General features: G+C 38.0%; 1 protein-coding gene across 1 annotated transcript in view; it reads left to right on the top strand.

The window, feature by feature from the left end:
* Nucleotides 1–235: 235 nt before the first annotated feature.
* The window catches only part of MRAP2 (melanocortin 2 receptor accessory protein 2), a 96,415-nt gene continuing 73,214 nt past the window's right edge, over nt 236–23,436 (top strand). Inside the window, exon 1 of the mRNA XM_067011399.1 lies at nt 236–321. Coding sequence (XP_066867500.1) covers nt 304–321 — 18 coding nt within the window. The 5' untranslated portion in view covers nt 236–303. The remainder of the gene's footprint in view (nt 322–23,436) is intronic.

Raw genomic sequence — 23,436 nt, forward strand, 5'->3', positions numbered from 1 at the left:
CATTATACTACAAGGGTTAGAAAATAGGTCAGAGAGAAGGAATATCATGCCAGGAGAGAGGTTAGCACACGAAGTGTGAGTCACGAAATTTCTCATTTGGAAAGTTGCTGTGGAGGGCGTAAGAAGGGATGAAGTCCAGCGACACCACAAAGAACTATCTGAAAAACTTAGCAGCTGGTGTGGCCTGAAGATCAGAAGTAAAACGTGACACCAGAATTATGAATATGAGACCAGGGAAAAGTGACCACACCTTGATAAGAAATGAGGAACTTGGGAAAGTAGATCAGTTTGGAGGGGGAGGGGATGCATTCACTTTCACAGGTAAGGATCTAGCAGGGTTTGTTTGGACTTGGAGGGTGGATGAATTGGGAACTGGGGGGTTACTGGGTCTGTCCTGGCTCCTGGCTGCCTGTGAACGTTTGTGAAGAACTACAAAATGACACTATCACTATCAAATTCGTCCAAAGAGAAGGGAGAGTTTTGATAAGGGGAAGGATGAATCAAAAAAAAATTTGGGGGGTAAGGATCAGGTGATGGGGTGGGGTGGGGAGATGGGTGGAGTGGAGCAAGGAAGAGACAGTATCTGAGCATTCTAGAGTGTTCATAGTTAGGGCTTTTCTTTTTTGTTACTTTGCCTGTCTGAGTGTTGGTGTTATTTTGTGAAAGGGGAAGGCATCGTGCTGGGGATGGAAAATGATTTTATGCCACTTGCTGCTTTCACCTGTTACCATGGCAACCGATTTCATCAGCCAGGAAGGAGGATTTTACTACAGAGCCATGCTATATTGGACTGTTGTGATTTCGAAAGGAAATATTTACAGCTCTGTAGGTACAGCTGTTCCAGTTGAAACTGTGACCGCGTGGCCCATTAAACTCGATGTCAATGATTTCTAAAGAGTTTTTCCATTATTGACTCCAGGTAACATCACTGTTTTTGATCAGTTCCCAAGAGCAAACTCCTGCAGGATGGATAACCCCTATGCCAGTTGGAGTTAATCTTTTTCTTTCAGCTCTGTCAGTGATGAAATTAGTTGCTCACTTTGGGGTTTTGAATCAAACCAAAAGACTAGATGTGTGAGACAGATGTGGCTGGATCCTGGGGACAGCTTTTGTCCTCACTCCATGACTGTCTGGGAGCAGAACTCAGAGGGTCTCCTCATTCTCCAATAAAAAGTCCCTCCCTCAAGCATTGGTGAGAAATGGACATTTTAATGAAGGCTTGTTGGGAAGCTGGTTTATATTACAGAGCTCAGACCCTTTCACCTCCTCCCCATGGTGCAATCCTTCTTCCTTAGATAATAAGGGGTACTTATAAATAAAAAATCTTTCTTTTTCTCTGTTTGTGTTAAAAACTCTGGGAATTATTTTAGATTTCTGCATACTTTTGGTTTGAGAAACCAGGTTTCTTGGCTTTTGAAGTAGAGTATCTCTGCAGATTCCAACAATAACAATATCTGGATATACTGTCCTGCACCAAAAGTATAGAGAGTAAGAGTCTGAGCCTTTCAGACTCCTAGTGTAAGATTCCTCCAACTTAATTAGCAAGGTGTGGTTCTAATTCTAATTGAGTGCTTGATTATAGCATTCAAATGATTGCTTCACTTTCAATAGTGGTATTTTCCATCTTGAAAAATGATCTTGTTAATTAAATAATCTTAACTGATGAAACGTATCTGTGTGGAGAGGGATTTGAAGGAAATATTGAGGATTCTTACTTATTTCCTGCCCTGTCCTGAAACCAGTATTACTCCACCCTCAAACATAGTTCGTCAGGGAATTAAATATATAGAACAGCTGGTAAACACTCATCACTGAAACTTTTTAACCTTTCTCCCAAAGGTTAAAATGAGAGACCCTGTGTTTTAGGTTTGTTGAGACATTATTATGGACTTTGGACATTATGGACATACATTGTGGACATTGTCCATGTTGTGCTTGAATTTGCTTTGACAGAGTTGCCATTTTATTTTACTTATATGGCAAAGAAAACACTAGATTCAAAACCTAAGATTCTTTAGATTAACCAAAAAAAGTACCACTATTTTATTTTTTGAGAGGAGTAATGACTAATTCAGGACTTAGAACATTTAAAATATTTACCATAATAGGAAATTTCACCTTGAGTTCTTAATCAAAATCTCATTAACACCTACAGGGTCTTTAATTCCAGCTATCTGAATAAAAGCATTTTAAGAGCTCTTATTTTTATTTCCCTTCTAAATGCAGACACGGTATTAGAAGATACAAAGATACCACAGATCAAGATACAATCTCTCTTCCCAAGGAACTTACACTAAAGTGAGGGACAGATGAGTAAATAACTATTACATAGCAGTGTAACAAGGGTAATGCAGAATATTCAAGGATGACTAACCTGGCCTAGAAAAGTTAGAAGGAATCAGGAAGTTTTCTCAGGGAAGTTGACACTGGTATTTAAACACCAAGATGAGTTTGCCTGATTAGGGTAAGGTAGGGGGATGGCACAGGTGCTCCAGACTGAGGAAACTACAATAAGTCAAAGAAAATACTGATTAGCACATGGAACCATGATTTAGAAAAAAACCCAAAACTTAATTGAGAACCTATTATATTCCAGGTACTACATGCAGCACATTTCTAATTCAAAGCTCTCTAAGGCATGTTGTTATTATTGTTCTTCTTTTATAAGGGAGGAAACAAAAGTTTAATGAGGATGAGTGCTTGCCCATGGTCCAACCATAGTGATGGAATGGCAAGTCCAACCCAACTCAGCCTAACTTCAGGGGAGAGTGTTTCCACTTCTTTTGTGTAGATTCAATATAAAATTGGACTGAAAGAAGGCATAGGTAGTTCTGCTTGATTCAATTTCCTGATAAATGATATGATCATATATGATGATTATGAATAATTTACTCAATTACGATAAATAAAATGATTGCACAGGGATTTGGGTGTTTGAATAAGACTTTGGATGTAAAATATGAACCTGAGATTGAATTTGCTGATTGGAACCTTTTTATAAACTAAAATGTATTTTTCTGACATGTAAGAAGCCCATTTCTAAAACCAAGTCTTCTTAAAGAGGACCTATTTCTGTTTATTTTGTGATGGGTGATATGGAAATGGGTGCTGGTAAGGTCAAAGCAGAAGCATTTGTGGGCTTTTTTTTCTTTTTCTCCTTAAGGAAAAGAACTAAAATGCTAAAGTAAATTAGTGGTACATTAAGTTTGGAAGTTTTAAGTACACATGTTATCAGAAAATACACTCCCAAATGATCATCCTTTTCAAGTAATGATGTACAACAGATGGCGCTTCACTTTCAGAGCACGTTTTTGCACATTTATATTCCCCATCGTACAACTGCATTGATGTCAAACCCACTGTGCATCTTTTGAAATGGAATATATTCCAGTGTACTCAGGATCTGTTTAGTACATCCCACAGATTGCCTTGGATTCTGTTCCTGAGGTTGTAAACATAGGAGAGCAGACCAGTAATCATTCCATAAAAGTGTTTGAAATATATAAGCACAGAGTGAGTGCCTAAATTTTCTTATTCCCAAATACATTTTTTTTATACCTCACTCTCCATGCAGTAAGCATGATTTGAGGCCAGGTCCTGTGCTAACCATGGGCCACCATATTCGTTTCTAAGGATAAAAAGATAACATCTGATATCTGCCAACTTCAGTGGGGCACAAAACCTCTATTCCACTAATCATCATGTAGCCTCATGAACAATGAAATAGAGATATGAGCATTTGACTTGGGAAGGCATAGGAGGGCCCAGCAAATTATGCCATGATTTGGGAGGGCTCCGAAACGGTTTCACAAAGGGTTACTTCTTGCATCTCAAGAGTGAGTAGGGGCACTTTAGGAAGATAAGTAGGATATTTCAGAAAGTGAGATCAGTATCAGCAAGGCCATGGAGGCATGAAAAAGCATAGGAAATTCTAAAAACAGGAAGTTAAAAACGCACCAGAGGTGAGGGTATATCTTGTGAAAGGAGGAATGCAGAAGGTGTCTGGCAATAGCCCTAGTTTAAAAGGTAGCCTGGTGCGGATTATGAAGGGCTTTGTATTCTGTTCTAAAGCAGTTGGACCAAAAGCCAGTTGAGGGTATTTAAGCAAGTGAACTGAGAGCTCCATATTTCAAGGACTGGTTAGCTTTAGTGAAAGCAAGTCCATATATTCTTTTGATAACCTATTTCTGTTTTCATAGTCTAATGTGGATATTCAAGCTAAACCATTTTAGCTTGGTGTTTTCAGGAAAGATGGCAAATGGCCAGCAGCCATCTTATATGTCGGAGTTCTGTTCTATCACCTCTCAGTTTTCCTTTTTCTAGGCTGAATCACACTCACTCCTCATGGGGCTTATTCTCAAGTCTTTTGATATTGCCTTTATAGCATTCCACTGAACTTTTGCCAAGTTCTTTTCCTTCTTCAGTCTTCTTCATTTAAAAAAATCATTTATTTATTTTTGACTAGGCAACACATTTATATAATTCAACCATAAATCCCAATAGTATCTTTCCCACTCTGTCCTCTATCTGCCCATTTCTTATTGTCCTCTCCAAAAGATAATCACTACTGTTACTGTTAGTTTCCTATATGCCACTCTAGAATTTTTAGCATATAAAAGCCAATGCAATAATATGTGATTTTTCCTCTTATTTTAAAAACAAAAGTTAGATTTCTCTTTGTAAAGTCCTGCACCTTGATTTTGTCACTTAATGTCTTGAAACTATTTCTAAAGTGGTACACAAAGTTTTTCTCCATTTTAAAATATACATAATCATCCATTGAAGACTGTACCATAATTTATTTAACCAATCCCCTATTGATGGACAGCTAAGTTGTATGCAGGTGTTTGATATTTCAATTTCACATGTGTAAGTATATCTAGAGGATAAGTTCTTTGAAGTGGAATTTCTAAGTAAAGTGAAATATTTGTGTGCAATTGTAATTTTGGTAGGTAATACCAAATAGCACTCTCCCACCACATACATGGAGAGTTCCTGTTTCCTCATACACTCACCAATACAGTGTGTTACCAACTTTATGATGTTTCCAAACAATGGACACTGGTATCTAGGGATACTTTCAATCTGCTTTTCTCTTCTTGTGAGTGAGTATAGACATCCTTTTCATATATTTAAGAGGCATTAAATAGGCATCCTTTTCTGTGAACTGTTATTCATACCTACACCAACTTTTTGGGAAACTGTTTATGTCCTTTCACCATTTTTCTATATCCTATTGACATCTTAAAAACTTTTCATATATTTTATATTCGTGTTGGATACTTCTTTTTTTTTTTTTTGGCAACCAACATTCATTCCCATCCCTTGGTATGCCCTCTCCTATACCAGGTAAATTGGAAGCCAGAAAGTACTTTTACTAGACTCCCTTTGCCCCTATGGGTGCAATTTATACTGTATAAATAAAATGCACATTATAAGAAGGTGGAAAGAATGCAGAAATCATGTTCTCTTCCAGCAGTGAAGGCAGGTGAGTGAGCTTCAGCTGCTTTGAGTCTTTGCAGAAACCTCCAGATTCCCCTGCCGGCCACCCCTCTCAGGACTGCAGGGCTGCTGGGAAGTTGACTGCAGTTTCTGGTTATTTGGCAACAAAAATCAGCTGAAAAATCTACAGTTCAGTAAAGGAGCATAGTATAGCACTAATATTCAGAAATGTATATGTATTCACACACATATATTTCTCTATATATCCATATATATAGTTAGTATAACAATTTAATGGAATGGGTCTATTAACAAGAGTGACAAGTAAGATAAAATATCAAGAAATAAGTGTACCAATAATTAAGCAAAGACCTATGTGAAGTAAATGATAGAATACTCCTGAAGGAAAAAATGACTTGGACAAATGGAAAGGCATTCATTTTCTCAGATGACAGAACTCACTATCATGAAGAATTTATTGAGATTTTCTTCATAGCTTAATCTGGTCAATTTTGGTTGACTGTACCATGGCTGCTTGAAAAGGAGACGTATTCTCTATTTTCTGGGTATTGAATTTTTATTAATTTATCTCCCTTATTAATTTCATTATTTAAATCTTCTAAATCCTCACTGTCACTCATGGACTGAGAGAGAAATTAAACTTCTACTAGAAACATGTTTTTGTCAACCTTTCTGGTATTTCCTACTTTCTGAGTTATGAAAATTGATGCTCTGTTTTTTATGCTCAAGTAAATATTTATAGCTGTTATACAGTCACCATTAATTGCAAGTTTTAGGATTATAAAATATCAATTTATTGTTTCATTTAATATTCTTTTTCTGATACTCCATCTATTCTGATTTTATGACTGGAACCCCTGCTTTCTTTTGGTTTATATCTATCTATATAATATCTTTTGGTTTATATCTATCTACATATCAGTATCTATCTATACTTTTTGTATATCTTTTATTTATTCCCATGCTTTTATTTTCAGTCTTTCTGAATCACTTTGTTTTAAATAAGTATTTTACGCACAGCTTGGAGTTGTGTTTTACTTTCTGAACTTGTCTACAATTCTTTTTCTTTTAATAGATGTGTTCAGTCCATTTACATTTATTGATTTAAAAGACGTATGTAGTCTTAATTCTGTTATTTTTTTAATATGTGCGGTTTTCATAGTATTTATTTATTTGCTGTGCTGCATGGCTTGCAGGATCTTAGTTCTCTGACCAGGGATTGAACCTGGTCCCTTGGCAGTGAAAGCACAGAGTCCTAACCACTAGATTGCCAAGGAATTCCCTTTATACTTTTAAAAATGTATTTTAGTCTGTGATCTTTATTTTATACTGTGGATGATTCATCTGATATTTAGGAAGTTTAGTGTTTTTGTTTTGTGGTTACTTGTGTAATTATACATATGTAATACCCTTAGCCCTTTATTTCTTTAGAGACGATATCTATTTTTCCTTACTATGAGCAACAATAAAACAAGCTTATTTTCATGTTCTCCCTTCAACTTGCTGCCCCACACCTCCTAATTTTGGTAAGAAATAATTTTTAATATTTATCTTTGTATGATTTATATATGTGAGTATTTATATTACTTCATTTTACAGCCTTAAATGACATCCTTTGACTCAGATATATTACAGATCATTGTGCTTTGCTTCCCACCTTTTTTTTCCCCATCTTCCTATTTCACTCTGTGATAGTTAAATCACTTTTATATTGCCAGACATATAACATGTACAGTTTCTCTATTGCAGGGGGTGTATCATGTTTATCATTTTGTTTCTGTCCCTCTAATCCTCATATTGTTTAAGTCTTTTTTTCTTTGCTTATTTGGTAATTTTAACAATGTGTTGGATTTCCTTTGCCTGTTTCTTTCTCATTTTCTTTCTAATTCTTTTCCACTTCTAAAGAAGTAAGTTTCTTTTCTGTTTTGATTACTTTACAGCATCTGTTTGATTTGATTTGTGCTCCCTCCAATTTTGTCTTATTTCTATGATTTTTCTTTTCCAGTTCTTTGCCGGTTTCCACCAGCTCTTGTTTCATCTCCTCACATTGCTTTGCCATCTCTTCCCTGAGTTCTAGCATTTCTGTTTTCTTTTTTTGGTGGGGTGGGGGGATCACTTAAATTTTTGAATATTTATTTATTTACTGAAGTATAGTTGATTTATAATGTGTTCGTTTCTGGTGTACAGCATAGTAATAAAAATATAGATATATATTTATGTATAGGATGACCTTGTTTATCTATATTATATATTGCAGTCTGTATCTGCTAACCCCAAACTCCTAATTTATCCCTCCCTGCCATTTCCCCTTTGGTAACCATAAGTTTGTTTTCTATAACATTTCTGTTTACTGATTTCTTATAAAGAGGGAATTGCTTCATTTAATTTTTAAGTTTATGAATGTCTCCCTGTCCTTGTTATCTCTCTCTAATTAATCAATGAAATTCTATGTTTTACTTGATCTTTTTCTGTCAGAACGGGGCTATATTCTGACAATCCAGGCAATCCCTGCAATGTCAGCAACCCATGAGAATAGAGGGGGCAAGAGTGCTTTCTTTTTAATGGAAAGATAGTGTTTGAAAAATATTAATAAATATTAAATATTTATAAATATTTAAAAATAAATATAAAAATAAATAAAAATATAAAATAAAAATATATAAAATAAATAAATATTTATAAATAAATATTAATTTAAAATATTAATAAAATAGAAGGTAATGCTTTATGAAATTTTTATTGGTGAGACCAAGAGTTTAAACTTGTATTTGAGAGGATTGTAGTAGAAGAAACAGTGTGAGAGATGCCCTGGTAGAGATAGAATGATTCTGGTCTTTGGAGAGGACTTAAGTCAGCACATTCAGTGTAGTTATAGGACATCTGGGAACTTGTGAGGCCTGAATTCTGAAGCAATAGCAACCCATTTTGCTATTGTTACATATACACCCAGAAAGGGATATAGTACCAATATTTGCGAGTAAGATGTCTCAACGAGTTTTTTAATATTTGGGTTTTTTTTTTAAGATTGTTTTTTTTGATGTGGACCATTTTAAAAATCTTTATTGAATTTGTTACATATTGTTACAATTTTGACCACGCGGCACGTGGGATCTTAGCTTCCCAACCAGAGATGAAATCCGCACCCCCGGCATTGGAATGTGAAGTCTTAACCACTGGACCACCAGGGAAGTCGCTTAAATATTTTATTGATGAAATATCTTAATATAAACCTTATAACCATACTTGCCTTATATTTTACATATTCATTCAAGTGCTTGGGGAACGCTATCTGGACACTTACCATGAAACAAATTATCATTATGGAGGTGCTCTGCTATAAATGTCTCATGATTTATGTGGCCTGTTCCACAGCTTTTTAAGCTGTGGAAATCCCCAGTTAATGATATGCATGCTGAAGTATTTAGGAGGCTATGAACTAATGTCTGTAATTTACTTTGAAATGCATACAAATAAGATAAATTGATAGGTAGATAGAAGATAGATAGATATATGAGAAAGCAAGTGCAGTGAAGAATTAGTGATAGAATCCAGGTGATGTTCACCATAAAATTCTTTCAACTTTGCTGTATGCTTGAAAATTTCCACTGTAAAATATTGGGGAAAATTGTGGAAGTCAAAGCAATTACTATATAGTTGTTGATTTCATGGCATTTATAATGTTCCCAAATTAAGGGCTTTATACATTTAATTTCAACAGGTAAAAATGGAAGAGTCAGTCACAAATGCCTGATGATTTGTCTCTACTCTGCCTTTTTCTCAAAGCTGCCTTATTGGCTGGCTTGGTTCAAAATTTGGGTTGGCTTAACTTGAAAGTCCATGGCAACGTACTTCTGGCCAGGATCCCTCCAATGATGACAGGAACAACACCCGATGGAGCCAGTTTCACTGGAATTGCTGCTACAGCAACTCTCTTGTTACTGTTCTGAAATCAGAAAAACTACTTTCCAAGCATTCTTGTTCTGGAATTCCACCGGAAGCACTCCATGTTTGGTGGGTCATGTAGGAAACTTCCAAAGTGGATACCCAGCTTTGATTCCCTCTTTGAGCTTCTAATATCTGAGTTGCATAAACCTCAACACCCTAAATTTTGGTCTCTTATCATACATGATAAGTCCGTTGCTAGAAGTCAACTTCAAACAGGAAATTTCTAGATTGCCCAAGTGTAGCAACTCAAATGGATTATTTTAATGAGGCCAAAGGGCACTGACCTGATGAGTTTCTTTTAAAAGCCACCCATCTGTTTTGGCCTTCTATATAAAATATAACTTTCTGATATTGAAATTTCATAGATTAAGTCAAAGGTTTACATTTTTAGGGGTGACTAGGTCCATAAAATAGTTTACACAAAATTGTTTCTTTCCCCTTAGTCATTTTGGTTAAAATCAGGAAAATTTTTTCTGACTGTTGTGAATTGAATAGTGTCCCACAAAAAACATATGTTGAAGTCCTAGCCTCTTATTTGGAAATAGAGTCTTTGCACATGTAATTAAGGTATAAATTAAGATGAAGTCATGCCACAGTAGACGGAACCCTTATTCAATATGACTAGCACCCTTGTAAGAATGACAGTGGAGGCAGATTTTAGAGTGATGCATCTACAACCCAAGGAATGCCAAGATTACTGACAACCACCATAGGCTAGGAGAGAAGTCTGGAACAGAATCTCCCTCAGAGCCTTCCAGAAGGAACCAACCTTGCTGACATCTTGATTTCAGACTTCTAGCTTGCAGAATTGTGAGAGAATGCATTTCTATTGTTTCAAGCCATCAAGTTTATAGGATTTTGCTCAGCAGCCCTAAGAAAGTAGCACACCAACCCAAACTATGGAGTCCTGTAGACGTAACTTCAAAGATCAATATGATGATAAATAATCTCTTCCTATTTTCTACAATCTCACTACTCATTTCTTAGAGTCACACCAGGCCATCAATGATGCTTTCAACTTCAATTAGGAAATACCATAAAATAAAAACACTGGTGGGGATTCGCCAGTAGAAGCAGGAACTAATGTGTGGGTCACATTTAGGTGGTGATTCCAACAAGACATTCTGGGTCAGATATTGGTTTTGCTCAGAGAAGGATGCTTATAACTCCCTTGGGAGAATTTGTACTCTACTTGCTAAAAGACTTTCTTTCTCCAAACGAAAGAAATAAAGGGGAAATAATTTTCTGAAAAGTCAAACACAATTTAAGTCAGTTTCTGGCTTCTTTTAAAGAAGTTTTTTTCCTTCTTTTGTCCTGAGTTTCCTCTCTAAATTCATATTTTCCCAGCCTTGAACTTAGAAAGGGAACACAAATACACAATTTTGATATCATTTTCTTCTTTAGAAGCCAAAAAATGAGATTTATAAAAATCACTTAGGACCGTGGGCAGAATACCCTTCATTTGTTGTGATTTTCATAATAAAGCCCTTAAAATTTGGCAAAGGATGAAAGTAAATGTGTGAAACTTCTATTGCAATTTTCCTTTTCCTTTATTCCTTCAGAAAGACACAGAACTGAGAACGTGTATTTCTGGGCATCAGGAAATGAGGCAGTGGATTTTGAACTTTCCCAGACTTTAGGGTTACTTGTTGTTCATCGGGTTAAACACAGTTACTAATTGGCTAAAAGAAAATGCTTTGAATTACTTGGGTACTGCAAGGTGTATGGCTTGGGACAAGCAAGGTCATCCTGGGAATGATAGGAGTCAGAAATTGCTTGATGAAGGGCTTTAAAATAATGTTTTCTCTAGATTTTATAATTGCTATAAAATATAATAACTTTCCTCTATTGCCAGCTGACATACCCTGGGAATCTTGACTTCTTGCTGTATTTGTAGCTCTCTCAAAGAAGGGACTAGCACGTTGAATCACAGCATCAAAAATCATGATTGAATTTTTTCCTTTTCTTTGTGTTCTAGGGGACTCACTGTTCTAAAGAGACACGTGGAACCCTAGGGTAGTGCACTAGCTCATTAGGAACAGACAGGCTGGTAAAAACAATCTTGAGCTCATAACTGTACTTTCTGCTGGGATATCAAAGTGTCAGTGTTATGGCTGAAGGGGAGTTTGATGGCATTATATTGGGAGAGCCGTGGACACTTTTTAGTTAGGGGTCTGTAAACCAAGTGGTCTTCTGAACCCCACACTCTAAGCTAGTCAAAGGCTATGTAATCAATTCCATTGTTTTAGGTTTTGCCTCTCAAATTTTTATCTCTTTATCCAATGGGGTTGGAAAGGAAGTATTGATTGGGCACCTTTTCCTTAGCCATATTTCTTTCTTATACACTATGAATTAAAGCCCTCATGTGTCCACTAGAATGGAGGGAATTTTTTTGTTTATTTCTTTGTTTTTAAGTATCTTTTCTTCAGGTGTCTCTTTGCAAATGGAAATGACATAAAAACAATTTTTGAGCCCATAATTGCTTTTTCTTTCAAGATCCTATGGTCTCTCAACACATCCCATTTACCAACACATTGCCTATATGTAACTCTGAATCCCAGACCAGTTATACAGCACCACTAATTTAACTAGATATTGTTATGGACGACTGATTTTTGCTGGGGGTGAGGGAAAGTTGGCCTCTTAAAATATAAATCTGCCAGCTCCATCAGCATGAAGCCTGGGGGTTTTGGGCAGCTGTTGTTTGTACATTTCATTGCCCTTTCATGCTGGGTTTGACCAGCCTTTCTTTACTTGCCTGAGGGGGGATCTCAGAACTTTATTCTTGGCACGAGACTCTGGCAGTGGCTCTTTGGTTACCACAGGGCACTGCTCAGATCTCTCTTCCTACTTCTCTTTCCAAACTCCTGGTATTGTCCCAGAGAAGCAAATCTAATGGCTCACACTGCCTTGGTGTTTAACCAAATTCTGAAAGCCTGCCAGGGCCACTGAACATAGAGGCCTCAAAAGCATTTCCTTAATCAGACTTAGGCAGTCATAAGTCTGTAGCTGTGCCACAGGCTTCTTTCCACATTGGTAAGGCATTGAGATCCTCCAGAGGGAGATATCCTTCAGCTAGATGTGCCCTATCGCACTGGTTGGCTCATTTATCATTGGCTGTACATACTTAGACACATTTCGGTAAATCTCTGTTAGATGAATGAAGTCTTTCCAAAGGTATTGGGGCTTTGCCTAGAGAGTATGAACATGAAATGCTAACCATACACAAGGCTTAAGGCTGCAGCCCTGAACATTTCCCTTGGAGCCAAGATGCTCTCCCGAGACGAAATAATGGAGCTTAAAGTAAAGAGAAAGATGTTTGCTTGTTGAGATGGTCCCCCTCCAAACACTTGCCACTTGCAGCCGGATGAAGCTGAGAACAGAGAACACAGCTCTGGTGAAGAAGAGGCTTATCTCTTCAAGATTCTGCTTATCTAGTTTGTTTCATTCCTGTTAGGAAGGTTCACGTTCTCCAGGAACATAGATAGAAATTTATGAAGATTACAGGGAGAAATAATCGCTCATTCTCTCTAAGAAGAAAATGTATGTTCATTACACTTAAGTGACACAATCTACAAAGACAGCAAGGTGGGTCCTAGCGCCCATCGCCACTACTCATTCTTCAGGGTTGTCTTGGTTGCAGGACAGTCTGGACATGTGTGTGTCTGTGTGGTTCTTGTCCTCACCACCTGTCCTGAATTCATTTCTGCCTTTTGCTCAGAAAGTCTCTGTCTTTAAAAAAATTTTTCTCAATTTGTTCCAATAACAGAGTTTATGTACTGAATCTTTGTCAGTTGACTTCTAGGGGAGGGTTTGCTTTCCTCACCCACCAGTCTGCTCTGGCTGTGGCTGACTTTCTCTCTCTAGCCCTTTTGGTGGAAAGAATCCTTCCACACTGAGACTCCCCCAGTGCATCCTGCCATGACACTGCCTGTGCAACTATTGTATCTCTCTCCCTACCCAGCCATGTTGACTCCGCAGATTACAATTAAATTACTTAGTGCCCATTATGATGTAATCTTCCAAAAGTCCTCAGATGAGGAATTGTCAGACTGGAGAAGCAGCTCCTGAGAATATAACTGCCAGATCAGGGAATCTCAGCATTTGACAAAATCAAACCTAGAAAGGTGATTCAGAATGTTTGTAATTTATACTTCACCTGTAATTACTTTGGCACCCTTCTCCAAAGCCTGTGTGTTCTGTGAAGCAGGGACTGAGTTTACCTTGTTCACTAATATATCCCCAGAACCTAGTACAGAGCCAGGAATGTAAAGGTAGTTAATAATGTTCTTTTTTTTTTTTTTTTTTTTTTTTTTTTGTGCGGTACACGGGCCTCTCACTGTTGTGGCGTCTCCCATTGCGGAGCACAGGCTCCGGACGCGCAGACTCAGCGGCCATGGCTCACGGACCCAGCCGCTCCACGGCATGTGGGATCTTCCCGGACCGGGGCACGAACCCGTGTCTCCTGCATCAGCAGGCAGATTCTCAACCACTGCGCCACTAGGGAAGCCCAATAATGTTCATTTTGATTTGTACTCTCATAGTATCTAGCACTGGTGCTCAATAAAAGTTGATGAATTTCTGTCTTTTGTCTATCTGATATATTCTAAGTTAATTTGCATTAACTTCAGGGCTTTCCAGTCCCATTTTTAATTATGTTTCCAGTAGCATCCTTATATTTTCACTCACCAAGAAGATGTTCTCAATTATCCTTCATGTCAAGTACCAGTGGGGCAACTGAAAGAAGTTTATGGAATGAATCAATATGTGATCTTGGGAGGGTTATTTGGTATCCAAGAGGTAAAAATAAATTGGGAGCCTGGGCATAAAACAGGGAACAGAAAAACAGGTGGGACACTCCACTCAGACCTGAGATGAGGGAACTTTCCAGGCCTTGGTAAGATGGTGGAATCAAAGCAACCATTGCCCACTTTGTCCACCATAATGTGAGTGATCTCTGCCCACTTTCTGCTGGAGGATCCCAAACCCACATGCCGAGGTTTCCATGTGTGTATCTTTATATAGAGAAGAAATATCTTTATATAGAGAAGATAGAGAGTGAATTAAATGCTTTACAATTTTATGATTAAAATAATAAGTCAGCGTAGCAGAGTGGATAGGAATATAGATTCTGGGGCAGATTCTAGATTGGAATTGGGCAGGCTGCATGACCTGGGGCAAGTTATTTAAACTTTCTGTGCCTCAGTTTCTTCATCTGTAAAATGGAAATGAAGATCATAATAATACCTGTCCTACTTCATTTGGTTGTAATGTGGACAAAATAAGTTCATCTTTATAAAGTACAGATAACAGTAAATGATGCTCAAATGTTAAATATAAACAAGAAATTTTCTTTGGGAGAAAGAAGATAAGAATGTTCCCGTGTCTTAGCATCCAAAGTCTCTTAGTCTGTTGCAAATATTCTGTATTTCTTTAGAAACTGCAAAAATCCATGATATCTACCTAAGATTTAAGGAAGCATGAGTTATTTCTTTTTAACATCTTTATTGGAGTATAATTGCTTTACAATGTTGTGTTAGTTTCTGATGTATAACAAAGTGAATCAGCTATATGTATACATATATCCACATATCCCCTCCCTCTTGCGTCTCCCTCCCACCCTCCCTATCCCACCCCTCTAGGTAGTCTCAAAGCACTGAGCTGATCTCCCTGTGCTATGCATCTGCTTCCCACTAGCTGTCTATTTTACGTTTGGTAGCATATATATGTCAAAGCTATTCTCTCACTTCATCCCAGGTTACCCTTCCCCCTCCCAATGTCCTCAAGTTCATTCTCTACTTCTGCGTCTTTATTCCTGTCCTGACCCTAGGTTCATCAGAACCTTTTTTTTTTTTTTTTTTAGATTCCATATGTATGTATTAGCATACAGTATTTGTTTTTCTCTTTCTGACTTACTTCACTCTGTATGACAGACTCCAGGTCCATCCACCTCACTACAAATAACTCAGTTTCGTTTCTTTTTATGGCTGAGTAATATTCCATTGTATATATGTGCCACATCTTCTTTATCCATTCATCTGTTGATGAACACTAAGGTTGCTTCCATGTCCTGGCTATTGTAAATAGAGCTGCAATGAACATTGTGGTACATGACTCTTTTTGAATTATGGTTTTCTCAGGGTATATGCCCAGTAGTGGGATTGCTGGGTCATATGGTGGTTCTATTTTTAGTTTTGTAAGGAACCTCCATACTGTTCTCCATAGTGGCTGTATCATTTTACATTCCCACCAACAGTGCAAGAGGGTTCCCTTTTCTCCACACTCTCTCCAGCATTTATTGTTTGTAGATTTGTTGTTGTTGGCCACTCTGACTGGTGTGAAGTGATACCTCATCGTGGTTTTGAGTTGCATTTCTCTAATGATTAGTGATGTTGAGCATCCTTTCATGTGTTAGTGGGCAATCTGTATATCTTCTTTGGAGAAATGTCTACTTAGGTTTTCTGCCCGTTTTTGGATTGGGTTGTTTTTTTTGATATTGAGCTGCATGAGCTGTTTGTATATTTTGGATATTGATCCTTTGTCAGTTGCTTGGTTTGCAAATATTTTCTCCCATTCTGATGGTTGTCTTTTCATCTAGTTTATGATTTCCTTTGCTGTACAAAAGCTTTTAAGTTTCATTAGGTCCCATTTGTTTATTTTTGTTTTTATTTCCATTTCTCTAGGAGGTAGGTCAAAAAGGATCTTGCTGTGATTTATCTCATAGAGTGTTCTGCCTATGTTTTCCTCTAAGAATTTTATAGTGCCTGGCCTTACATTTAGGTCTTTAATCCATTTTGAGTTTATTTTTGTGTATGGTGTTAGGGAGTGTTGTAATTTCATTCTTTTACATGTAGCTGTCCAGTTTTCCCAGCACTATTTATTGAAGAGGCTCTCTTTTCTCCATTGTATACTCTTGTCTCCTTTAGCAAAGATAAGGTGACCATATGTGTGTGGCTTTATCTCTGGGCTTTCTATCCTGTTCCATTGACCTATATTTCTGTTTTTGTGCCTGTACCATACTGTCTTCCTTACTGTAGCTTTGTAGTATTTTTTGAAGTCTGGGAGCCTGATTCCTCCAGCTCTGTTTTTCTTTCTCAGATTGCTTTGGCTATTCGAGGTCTTTTATGTTTCCATACAAATTGTGAAATTTTTTGTTCTAGTTCTGTGAAAAATGCCACTGGTAGTTTGATAGGGATTGCATTGAATCTGTAGATTGCTTTGGGTAGTATAGTCATTTTCACAAGGTTGATTCTTCCAATCCAAGAACATGATATATCTCTCCATCTGTTTGTATTGTGTTTAATTTCTTTCATCAGTGTCTTATAGTTTTCTGCATGCAGGTCTTTTGTCTCCTTAGGTAGGTTTATTCCTAAGTATTTTATTTTTTTGTTGCAATGGTAAGTGGGAGTGTTTCCTTAATTTCTCTGTCAGATTTTTCATCATTAGTGTATAGGAATGCACGAGATTTCTGTGCATTAATTATGTATCTTGCTACTTTACCAAAGTCATTGATTAGCTCTAGTAGTTTTCTGGCAGCATCTTTAGAATTGTCTATGTATAGTATCATGTCATCTGCAAACAGTGACAGTTTTACTTCTTTTCTAATTTGGATTCCTTTTATTTCTTTTTCTTCTCTGATTGCTGTGGCCAAAAATTCCAAAACTGTGTTGCATAATAGTGGTGAGAGTGGGAAACCTTGTCTTCTTCCTGATCTTAGAGGAAATGCTTTCAGTTTTTCACCATTGAGAATGATGTTGGCTGTGGATTTGTCTTATATGGCCTTTATTATGTTGAGGTAGGTTCCCTATATGCCCACTTCCTGGAGAGTTTTTATCATAAATTGGTGTTGAAATTTGTCAAAAACTTTTTCTTTATCTACTGAGATTATCATATGGTTTTTATCCTTCAATTTGTTAATATGGTGTATCACATTGATTAATTTGCATATATTGAAGAATCCTTGCATTCCTGGGATAAACCCCACTTGATCATGGTTTATGATCCTTTTAATGAGCTGTTGGATTCTGTTTGCTAGTATTTTGTTGAGGATTTTGCATCTGTGTTCACCAGTGATATTGGCCTGTAGTTTTCTTTTTTTGTGTGTGTGGCGTCTTTGTCTGGTTTTGGTATCAGGGTGATGGTGGCCTCATAGAATGAGTTTCGGAGTGTTCCTCCCTCTGCTATATTTTGGAAGAGTTTGAGAAAGATAGGTGTTCGCTCCTCTCTAAATGTTTGATAGAATTCACCTGTGAAGCCATCTGGTCCTGGGCTTTTGTCTGTTGGAAGATATTTAATCACAGTTTCAATTTCAGTGCTTGTGACTGGTCTGTTTATATTTTCTATTTCTTCCTGATTCAGTCTCAGAAGGTTGTGCTTTTCTAAGAATTTGTCCATTTCTTCCATGTTGTCCATTTTATTGGCATAGAGCTGCTTGTAGTAATCTCTTATGATCCTTTGTATTTCTGCAGTGTCAGTTGTTACTTCTCCATTTTCATTTCTAATTCTTTTGATTTATGTCTCCTCCCTTTCTTTCTTGATGAGTGTGGCTAATGGTTTATCAATTTTGTTTATCTTCTCAAAGAACCAACTTTTAATTTTATTGATTTTTGCTATTGTTTCCTTCATTTCTTTTTCATTTATTTCTGATCAGATCTTTATGATTCCTTTCCTTCCGCTAACTTTGGTGTTTTTTGGTTCTTCTTTCTCTGCTTGCTTTAGGTGTAAGTTTAGGTTGTTTATTTGAGATTTTTCTTTTTTCTTGAGGTAGATTTGTATTGCTATAAACTTGCCTCTTAGAACTGCTTTTGCAGCATCCCAAGGTTTTGGGTCTTCGTGTTTTCACTGTCATTTGTTTCTAGGTAGTTTTTGATTTCCTGTTTGATTTCCTCAGCGATATCTTGGTTATTTAGTAGCATATTGTTTAGCCTCCATGTGTTTGTATTTTTTACAGTTTTTTTCCCTGTAATTGTTATCTAGTCTCATAGTGTTGTGGTTGGAAAAGATACTTGATATGATTTCAGTTTTCTTAAATTTACCAAGGCTTGATCTGTGAACCAAGATATGATCTGTCCTGGAGAATGTTCCATGAGCACTTGAGAAGAAAGTGTATTCTGTTGGTTTTGGGTGGAATGTCCTATAAATATCAATGAAGTCCACCTTGTCTAATGTGTCATTTAGAGCTTGTGTTTCCTTATTTCTTTTCATTTTGGATGGTCTGTCCATTAGTGAAAGTGGGGTGTTAAAGTCCCCTACTATTATTGTGTTACTGTCGATTTCCCCTTTTATGGCTGTTAGTATTTGCCTTATGTATTGAGGTGCTCCTCTGTTGGGTGCATAAATATTTACAATTGTTAAATCTTCTTCCTGGATTGATTCCATGATCATTATGCAGTGTCCTTCTTTGTCTTTTTTAATAGTCTTTATTTTAAAGTCTATTTTGTCTGATGCTAGAATTGCTACTCCAACTTTCTTTTGATTTCCATTTGCATGGAATATCTTTTTCCAACCCCTCACTTTCAGTCTGTATGTGTCCCTAGGTCTGAAGTGGGTCTCTTGTAGACAGCATATATATAGGTCTTGTTTTTGTATCCATTCAGCCAGTCTATGTCTTTTGGTTGGAGCATTTAATCCATTTACATTTAAGGTAATTATTTATATGTATGTTCTTATTACCATTTTCTTAATTATTTTGGGCTTGTTTTTGTAGGTCTTTTCCTTCTCTTGTGTTTCCTGCCTAAAGAAGTTCCTTTAGCATTTGTTGTAAAGCTGGTTTGGTGGTGCTGAATAAGGAAGCCTGAGTTATTGATTTAAATCTTCCATCTTGTATAGAGCTAAACCTCTCCCACCCAAAGAGACGTCTGAAGTGGAGCCCACAGTTGATTGCTCTTTGATGATTCAGTGTTCATTTTGCTTCCAAAATCTGGGGGGACATCCATTAGAGTTTGGCAAAAACTGTGCTCTCCAATCAGCAGTACAAGCCCTGAATTTTCCTTAGAAGCTGAAGGGAAAAACTGGTTTTCAAACAATATAATTGCTATCTAAAGCCAGAACTTGCCCCATTTGTCAGATTTTTGAGTTAAATGATTTCACCTGGTCCTGGGAGGGAACTGGCAGCTCAGTGTCTCATCCAACCTCCACGGATAACTGTTTCTGGTGACTAAAGGAACTACAGGCACATTCATAGTCTGAATTTAATCAGGTGACATGCTGCTTATGGATTCATTTAAGCAGTATACAGAATAATCCTCTCCGGAAGATTAAAGGGCACTGATTTTCCTGCCATAATGAGGAAGAAAGTGTTTTGTGAACCTCTGTTTTTTTCCTTATAAGGCAAATAACTTATCAAGGCTGAACCCACAGGGTTAAAAATGAAAGACGGCATGGGTAGAAAGTTAAAATAATTGGAAAGTCCAGGGACAAATGTGGACTCATGTGGTGGGGTCGGTAAGAGTTAGAGCTGGAGGAGGGATGAAGGGATGGGTGCCCAGTGACCCTCTGATCTGCGTGCTACCTGGAAAATACCTCTCTTCCCACTTGGCATGGTTGTGTTGCTTGATTGACTGCTTTTATTCAAATATTCCATCCATCTGTCTAGATATGACATGGTTTGGTATCACCGTTCTGCTCTGATGTTATGATGTTCTTGGATTGATTCCATGATCATTATGCAGTGTCCTTCTTTGTCTCTTGTAATAGTCTTTATTTTAAAGTTTATTTTGTCTGATGTTAGAATTGTTACTCCAACTAAACAAAAAAATTTAGTTTAGCTAAATTCAGATTCCAAGAGCAGTTTATAATGAAAGCCCTTTATTTAATTATTTATTTATAATAGCTCTTTATTGCAGTATAATTGCTTCACAATACTGTGTTAGTTTCTGTTGTACCACAAAGTGAATCAGCCATATGCATACATATATCCCCATATCCCTCCCTCTTGAGCCTCCCTCCCATCCTCCCTATCCCACATCTCTAGGTAATTGCAAAACACGGAGCTGATCTCCCTGTGAAAAGTCCTTTATTTGGAATGTGAAAGAAATCGGTCTGATGGGAATGACATCTCCACCTTGGTTTCTCAGTTACATCCCTTTCTCCTTTTGATACTCATCTAGCCTACCTTGGTGGACCAAGTTCCAGGTCCTTGCCTCTGGCAGTTCTCAAAGATGATTCAAAATGGGCACCTGTCCATTTTGCAAAGGGTTTATGGACCCTCCCGAGAAGGCATGAAGCTCACTTAGCAGACTGATGCCTGCTACTTGACACTTGAACAAACCCCTCTCTCTTCCTTTGCCAGACTCCTGACTGATCACAAAATGAGACTGTCCAATCAGACTCAAATGAATCAGAGATTTTATCCAGGGTGGGTCAAGCTTTCCTGATAATTTCAAGGAGACAACTAATCAAAAGGCACAGGGTAAGCAGGGACCAGCCTAAGACTGTCAACACAGGTCTTCAGGCCCTTTCTTGAAGTACTGGACCCACTCTAGCTCAGGGGAATAAAGGAGGTCTCTAAGTGATGTGCCCAGGTCATATCACATACAGAAGAGGACAGTTTTAGTCTTGCAATCTCTCCTTTTTATACTTAGCTGGTTACAGAGCTTAAATGCCTGTGACAGGGAGCCCTGTCCCAGAAGTTCACAAAGCCCATGTTTGTTTACTAGAAGCAATCCTAGGCAACCTAGTACCCATGGCTAAACCTTTCCTTAGGGAAGAACTCTCCCACCAGCAATTCAATTACTTTGCTTGGCAGGAGACCCGTCATTAGCATCTTTACAAGGAGATTAGACCAAGGTACCTTCTTTGTTTCCTAGGGGCACCTCTGTCCCCTTAATGAGGAGAGTGGGTTGCAGACTTACTGTTGAATCTTGTCCTCCCAGAGATAAAGTGCCTTCTCCCTTGGAACGCCTGAGGGAGCCCTGCACTGGGGAATCCATGCTGAGAGCAAATGTCACAGAGTCCATTTTTCTCAGCAAAGGAAAGCCATGTTCTGAGATCTCCCCAAAAGGCAGATAGTGAAAACCTTTTCTGTTTGAAAACTACTGCCTGGGGAATTCCCCCCCACCCTCATTATGTTTTTCTTATGTGCCAGAGTTTGAGTTCCCTAAGCCATTATCACATCTTGTGAAAAGGAAGCAACCCAGCTCTAGAAAATGTTCTTGGGCACAGAGAAAAACCACAACGTGGACATGAACTATAGCAAGCAGCTGCATCGTCTCCCTGGGAGAGGTTCTAGTTTCATGGAAAGCCTATTGGAAGCAAAACCCACTCAGATCTTAGGGTGAGGCGTTCTTTTTAATTTTTTATTTATTTATTTATTTTTGCGGTACGCGGGCCTCTCACTGTTGTGACACCTCCCACCGCGGAGCACAGGCTCCGGACGCGCAGGCCCAGTGGCCATGGCTCACGGGCCCAGCTGCTCCGTGGCATGTGGGATCCTCCCGGACCGGGGCATGAACCCGTGTCCCCTGAATTGGCAGGCGGACTCTCAACCACTGCACCACCAGGGAAGCCCTGGTTTTTTTTTATTTTTAAAATTTTTTTATTGAAGCATAGTTGATTTACCATGTTGTGTTAGCTTCGGGTGTACAGCAAAGTGATGCAGGTATAGATATATATACATGTATACATATATGATGGAAAAGATACAGGATATAGCAAGACATTCAATATAATTCTCTGTGCTATACAGTAGGTCCTTGTTGATTATATATTTTATATATAGTTGTGTGTATATTTTAATCCCCAAATCCTAATTTTATCCCCCCCGCCCCCCCACTTTCCCCTTTGGTAACCATAAGTTTGTTTTCTACGTGAGTCTGCCTCTGTTTTGTAAATAAGTTCATTTGTATCTGTTTTTTTTTTTTTAGATTCCACATACAATGATATCATATGATATTTGTCAGATTTACTTCACTTAGTATGATAATTTCTGGGTCCATCCATATTGCTGCAAATGACATTATTTCATTCTTTTTTATGGCTGAGTAATATTCTGTTGTATGTATATATGTACCACATCTTCCTTATCCATTCATCTGTTGATGGACATTCAGGTTGCTTCCATATCTTGGCTATTGTAAATAGTGCTGTTACGAACATTGGGGTACAGGTTTCTTTTCTTTTCTTTTTTTTTCAATAAATTTATTTATTTATTTTTGGCTGTGTTGGGTCTTCATTGCTGCACACAGGCTTTCTCTGGTTGCCGCAAGCAGGGGCTACTCTTTTTTGTGGTGAGTGGGTTTCTCATTGTGTGGCTTCTCTTGTTGCGGAGCACGGGCTCTAGGCATGCAGGCTTCAGTAGTTGTGGCTTGTGGGCTCTAGAGCGCAGGCTCAGTAGTTGTAGCTTGTGGGCTCTAGAGTGCAGGCTCTGTAGTTGTGGTGCACCGGCTTAGTTGCTCCGCAGCATGTGGGATCCTCCTGGACCAGGGCTCGAACCCGTGTCCCCTGCATTGGCAGGCGGATTCTTAACCACTGTGCCACCAGGGAAGTCCCAGGTATCTTTTTGAATTCGAGTTTTCTCTGGATATATGCCGAGGAGTGGAGTTCCTGGATCATATGGTAGCTCTATTTTTAGTTTTTTAAGGAACCTCCATACTATTCCCTATAGTGGTTGTACCAACTTACATTCCCACCAACAATACAGGAGGGTTCCCTTTTTGAGGGATGAGGCTGCTTTGAAGTAGGCCATCCTTGATTCCACTTTTCATGTGACTCTGGAATTGAAACAAAATTAGTTGTTACTTATGAGGATTGGATGGCTGATGCCTTGTCACCAAGAGGAGCATGAACAGATTCGCTGACTTGCCCAGAGCACAAAATCACTTACTTTTGGACTCAGACTCAAAATTTTGTCTTTTCTCCACAAGGCTGAGACTGTGACCATGTGATTACTGCCAACATCATGCACAGCTAGGTGTAACCGCTGCTATCCCTGATGAGTATTTACCTGTGACAGACACCATCCTAAGCTCTTCACATAAGTGACCTCCTTCTAGTTGCAACAATCCTGGAGACAATGTTTATCCCCATTTT

Source organism: Kogia breviceps, chromosome 13 (assembly GCF_026419965.1).
Source record: "Kogia breviceps isolate mKogBre1 chromosome 13, mKogBre1 haplotype 1, whole genome shotgun sequence".
NCBI classification, from domain to species: domain Eukaryota; kingdom Metazoa; phylum Chordata; class Mammalia; order Artiodactyla; family Physeteridae; genus Kogia; species Kogia breviceps.